The sequence below is a fragment of the Podospora anserina genome, chromosome 7 (genome assembly GCF_000226545.1).
Source record: "Podospora anserina S mat+ genomic DNA chromosome 7, supercontig 1".
Lineage (NCBI taxonomy): Eukaryota > Fungi > Ascomycota > Sordariomycetes > Sordariales > Podosporaceae > Podospora > Podospora anserina.
This window is the reverse complement of record NW_001914854.1, coordinates 3,033,472-3,039,499: the sequence shown is the minus strand read 5'-3', so window position 1 is coordinate 3,039,499 and position 6,028 is coordinate 3,033,472. Positions and strand designations below refer to the sequence as shown.

The 6,028-nt window shown below is 54.3% G+C and overlaps 2 protein-coding genes across 2 annotated transcripts; both read left to right on the top strand.

Annotated features, from left to right (window-relative positions):
• Positions 1-1,808: 1,808 nt before the first annotated feature.
• Positions 1,809-3,319, top strand: PODANS_7_10520 (uncharacterized protein; the record flags this gene model as incomplete). The annotated part of the gene is made up of 2 exons (XM_001908385.1): positions 1,809-1,852; positions 1,933-3,319. The coding sequence occupies 2 exons, from the start codon at positions 1,809-1,811 to the stop codon at positions 3,317-3,319; spliced, it is 1,431 nt and encodes a 476-aa protein (XP_001908420.1).
• Positions 3,320-4,518: 1,199 nt separating this feature from the next.
• On the top strand, positions 4,519-6,028 carry PODANS_7_10510 (uncharacterized protein; the record flags this gene model as incomplete). The annotated part of the gene is made up of 2 exons (XM_001908384.1): positions 4,519-4,998; positions 5,054-6,028. Coding segments are annotated over 2 exons (1,455 nt in total), but the record flags the coding sequence as incomplete, so codon positions are not given.

Below are 6,028 nucleotides of genomic sequence, written 5' to 3'. Positions count from 1 at the left end.
TTTGTTGGAGATGGGCCGTTGAGGGGGGGGCATGGTGGTGAGGTTGATGGTGACCGGTAAAAAAAAAAAGGGGCGTGGTTGTGCTAAAGGAACCCAGTTGGTATTGCTTGGGTTGGTTTTTCTTCGGTATGGTGAATCGGGGTCTTATTGATCATCTCTTCTAGAGGGGACAACAGTACAGGTGGGACTTTGTTTGCAGAGAGAGGGAGGGAGCATATCTGGAGTTTATTACACAGTAATTATCACGTCTTTATTACGAGTTGTTGAAAGAGAGAACTAACTTACTTTACTTAACTTTACCGTTTGTAAGAATAATGTCAGATGGTTGTCTGGTTTTGGACCGACATCAAGACACAAATATGGCAACACCAAGACACCAGACAGGAACAATCAAAACAAAACAAGATGTTGGGTCACCGCCAGAGAATATAATCATCGGGACGAGTTACCGTCTCTCTCTCTCTCTCTCTCTCTCTCTCACTCTCTCTCTCAACCCGAAGATATCCCGAAGCAAGTGCTCGGCTGAGTAGATCGTAAGATAAATTCATGCAGGTCCGGCTTGCCGGGAGATGCAAGGAATGAGAGAAGGATCAAAAGGGACGGTGTTCCGGACGAACAAGCAAAGTTGAAGCTTGTTCCGGGTGGGTTGATGATCACTGAGGGATGTGAATCGTCAGTTCGGCCGAGGATTAGCCACAGCCGGCATTTTGCCATACGCGACACCGCTTTTTGTATCTAGGAGTTTGGTTGTTTTCGCGTAGATACTCCGGGCGGCAGGTTGAAGAGGCTCATCTCGGCAGCGCGGGCGGTGTCCTGCCGTTGATTGAATTGCCACCCCTGCCTGTTGAGAGGGGGGAGGGACTCGTGATCGATAAACTTGAAGAGTTTCCCCGAGGTTTACCCAGCCGGAAGGGCGCGCTTTAACCTTTGCGGCCCGGGATTCCGAAAAGCGGGCTGTGGGTTGGGAGAAAGTTGATCAGTTGGTGGAGGGGGAAAAGTGTTGGTGGGGTTTTGCGCGGGTTTTAAAGGATAATATCATTTTGTGGTTCACATGAGATGTGTTGTTGTTGAAGAGGGGTTTCGAACGGGGCAGTCTTTTTCATGAGAGAGAACAGTGCAGGGCTGGGTCTTTTGCGGCTCTACGAGAAAGCCTTGCTGTAAGGTACGGGAAACAAAAACTGGGGTTTGCTGCTGCTGCCGGGGGTAGGACCGTTTCGACCGTCTTTCTGGAATCACTGGGCGAATGCCAAAAGTCCGGATCTTTCTTTGCTTTCCTCCGACGCTTGAGGCTGGGCGGGGGGTTGTGATTGGGTTACGGATATGTGTGTGATCGTGGGAAAGGGTCCCCCCTCCCTCTCCGCTTCCACGGGATCTGCAGGTCACTTTGTGAGGAAACACAATCACAATGTTACCCCCATGCCCCATATCTCCTCCATCTTGTTGTTGCTTGAGCTAACACGCAAGAAAACTGATATTACCCCGCGGTGGAGAAGCAGACAAACTGGGGTCCTTGACCCGGTCTTACAGCGGTATGCGTGCCATGATGCAAGTGCGCAACGCGGCTAGGTACAAACCCGCCCATCTCAGCCTATGCCTAGCCTTTTTCTCGGTGTCGACGGTCCGAAACACGGGAGAATGGGGGGGACAATGGGAGGAGTAACGGCCATGAAACCCATGGCAGCATATCAGAGGTTTGTGTATATATAACACATGTCCTCCCCCCCCCCCCCCAAATCTGTGTTGGCTGCTTGAGAGATTCTGTCTTCAACCTACACCTCCCCCAGAAACAAAAGAGTTAGCTGCCCATCATGTCTCTTCCCAGTGATTTCCTGTGGGGTTTCGCTACCGCTGCGTGAGTTTGTCCCTCATCCACCTCTTATCTGCCTTACCTACCTCATCAGCATGACTAACGTTGTTCTCCCTCACACACAGGTACCAGATCGAGGGTTCCGCTGATGTCGATGGCCGTGGCCCCTCCATTTGGGACACCTTCTGTGCCATCCCCGGCAAGATCGCTGATGGCAGCTCCGGTGCCGTCGCTTGTGACTCGTACAAGCGCACCAAGGAGGACATTGACCTCCTGAAGTCGTTGGGCGCCAAGGCCTACCGCTTCTCCATCTCCTGGTCCCGCGTCATCCCCCTCGGTGGCCGCAACGACCCCGTCAACCAGAAGGGTCTTGACCACTACGTCAAGTTCGTCGACGACCTCCTCGAGGCCGGCATCACCCCCTTCATCACCCTCTTCCACTGGGATCTCCCCGACGCCCTCGACAAGCGCTACGGCGGCTTCCTCAACAAGGAGGAGTTCACCGCCGACTTTGAGAACTACGCCCGCGTCCTCTTCAAGGCCATCCCCAAGTGCAAGCACTGGATCACCTTCAACGAGCCCTGGTGCACCTCCATCCTCGGCTACAACTCTGGCTACTTCGCCCCCGGCCACACCTCTGACCGCACCCGCTCCGCCGTCGGCGACAGCGCCCGCGAGTGCTGGATCGTCGGCCACAACATCCTCATCGCCCACGGCAAGGCCGTCAAGGTCTACCGCGAGGAGTTCAAGCCCGTCAACGGCGGCGAGATCGGCATCACGCTGAACGGCGACGCCGTCCTCCCCTGGGACCCCGAGGACCCCGCCGACGTCGAGGCCTGCGACCGCAAGATCGAGTTCGCCATCTCGTGGTTTGCCGACCCCATCTACTTTGGCAAGTACCCCGACTCGATGCTCAAGCAGCTCGGCGACCGCCTCCCCACTTTCACTCCTGAGGAGGTTGCGCTCGTCAAGGGCTCCAACGACTTTTATGGCATGAACCACTACACGGCCAACTACATCAAGCACAAGACCGGCACCCCTCCCGACGACGACTTCCTCGGCAACCTCGAGACGCTCTTCTACTCCAAGAGCGGCGAGTGCATCGGCCCCGAGACGCAGTCCTTCTGGCTCCGCCCCCACGCCCAGGGTTTCCGGGACTTGCTCAACTGGCTGAGCAAGAGGTACGGCTACCCCAAGATCTACGTCACCGAGAACGGCACCTCGCTCAAGGGCGAGAACGACATGAGCCTGGAGCAGATTGTCGAGGACGACTTTAGAGTCAAGTACTTTGACGACTATGTCCACGCCATGGCCAAGGCCTTCTCAGAGGATGGCGTCAACGTCCGGGGTTACCTGGCCTGGTCGCTGATGGACAACTTTGAATGGGCTGAGGGGTACGAGACGAGGTTTGGTGTGACGTATGTCGACTATGAGAATGATCAGAAGAGATACCCCAAGAAGAGCGCCAAGGCGATGAAGCCGCTGTTTGAGAGCTTGATTAAGAAGGAGTAAGAAGGGGTTCGTGAAACATGGGATGGATGGGTGGAATAGCGAGCATTGATAGTTTTTCCTTTTTTTTTCTTTCTTTTTTTTGGATGTATGTATGACATGGAATGGAAATGTCCTCCCCAAAGGGAAGAGGATGATGAGATGAAGATTGATGGGTAGTTGATTACCTGGTCCTTGATGTGTGAATGTGAATGTGAAGATGAAACGACATAATGCTTGTTATTCCGATGTGGTTGCGAGGCTGACCCTGCCGCGAATAGCATCTCCCCGAAAGAGCGATTCGATGTCCTTGCCACTTTCCAGGCTTTGGTTGATGATGCTGGCCCAGGTTAGCTTGCTGAGAAAAAACAACGTGGGCTGCTCCGTAGAGGCCAAGATTGGGGAAACTGTGGGGTAATTCCAGGTACGGTTTTCTGAGAAGGGACTAGACTTAGACCGGAACGTGGGGTGAAACTCTTGTTTTCCTCTGACAAGTTTGCCTTCTCTGGATATCTTTTCCGTCTCATCTCTTGCTGTCTCTCTCTCTTTGGAATACGAACACTTGATGATACACAGAAAGAGTTGAACATGTGAGAATGAGGAGCGGCAATCACCGGCACCTCCGCCCTCTCGGTCGGTCAAGTGGATTACCCCAATCCGGCCTAGCCCTGGGCATTGCGCGGATGCGGGGAAGTTGGCCCGCTTGGCGATCCTGTTGCTTGCACACGGCGGCGGCACGCTGTGGTCCCGGGGCCGCGCTGTTCAAGCTTTGTGGACTCTGTGTGGGCTTCTCGATGCCGAGGAAAGGAACCCCCCATTTGAACACGGTTATGCTGGAGATGTGATGTAGGTATGGTGTGCCCCGGACGGCTGGATGTTTTACCTGTTTTTGAGACAGTCATATATATATATATATATATATATGTAACTATACCTCTCCTCTCCTCTCCTCTCCTCTTCCCATCCTCTCTTTTCTGTTGCTGCTACTAGGTATTAGGTGTTCGCTCGCTCGTCGCTGGTTCCCTGCTCCCCCTTTCTCCTTGTCCCCTCGCTGTTGACGTGGTCGTTGGCGTGTTGCTATCGTCTGTTTTTTCACTGGTTTGGTTTTTTTGGTCTCTCGGTCCAACGGCTTTTTCCCCATCTTTGGTTACTACTAGTTCACCGGTGTTTGTCGTTGCTTGGTTCCCATCCGCCGTCACCGTCAACCCTCATCGTCATTCACAATGTCAGGCCCCTCCAACCGCCTCAGAAACGTCCTCGGCCACATCTTTCACTCGGCTACCCCTGAATCAGTACCCCACCACTTCTCCCACCTCTCGCCAACTTACTTCCTCGAACGCGCCGCTGCCATTGAGCCCGATGCCGAGGCCGTCTACCATGTCACAGCCAACAACAAGATCCTCCGGCGGTCCTACATGGAGCTCGCTGACCGTGCCCGTGGGCTGGCGTACTACTTCCGCAAGCATGGCTACAAGCGCATTGGTCTGCTAGCACCCAACACGCCGGCGTTTTTGGAGAGCATCTTTGGGATTGTTGCTGCTGGGGGTGTGATTGTGCCAGTAAACTACAGGCTGAAGCCAGATGATATCACCTACATCTTCGACTTTGCCGAGGTGGACTGCATCATTGTCGACAAGGAGTATGAGAATCTGTTGAAGGCCTTTACAGAATCTCACCCCAATGTCAAAATCATCGTTGATCTTGTAAGCCCCCCACGCTCTCTCATCTCCCATAAAAGCTAATAACTAACACTATCAGGACACCGACACAACAGAAGGCGTCCTCTCCGGCCCCTTTGACGAAGCAGTCCTCGAAGGCCTCATCCTCGACCGCACCACCGGCTCAAAAGGCTGGTCAGACCTCATCTCAGCCCGCGTCCCCGACGAAGATTCCACCATCGCCCTCCCTTTCACCTCTGGCACAACCTCCCGCCCAAAGGGGGTAATCTACACCCACCGCGGGGCCTACCTGGCAACCATGGCCAACATTGTCGAGTCGGGCCTCAACCTCCCAGACGGCAGGTGCAAGTATCTCTGGACCCTCCCCATGTTCCACGCCGTAGGCTGGACCTTTCCCTGGGCCATCACCGCCGTGAGGGGAACCCACGTCTGTCTGAGGAAGATAGACTACCCGCTTATCTGGTCTCTTCTCAAAAACGAGGGGGTCACCCACTTCAACGCAGCACCAACAGTCAACACCCTTTTGTGCGCCGACCCCAACGCCGAAGTCCTCCCCAACCCAGTCCGTGTCACTGTTGCTGCGTCCCCCCCAACAGCGAGGTTATTCGAGCAAATGACCGCGTTAAACCTCTACCCTGTCCACGTCTATGGTCTTACCGAAACATACGGTCCAATCACCAGGGGTTACCTCCTACCAGAATGGGACCTCCTGCCCCCCCACGAGAAGTTTGCAAAAATGGCAAGGCAAGGTCATGGATTTCTTACCTCGCTTGGTGTGCGTGTCATCAAGACGGCAGAGGATGGGAGTAGCCTAGGCGAGGAGCCGGTAGACGTTGCCAAGAACGGAAAGGAAGTAGGCGAGATTGTTTTTGAGGGGAATATCTGCTGCAAGGGGTACTACAAAGACCCGGAGGCGACGAGGAAGCTCTTTGAGGGGGGTGTTCTCCGCTCTGGGGACCTGGCAGTCTGGTGTGAGGATGGGAGTATTTTGATTCAAGATAGGCAGAAGGATATCATTATCTCTGGTTGGTTCCCCCCTTCCAACCCCCCCCCT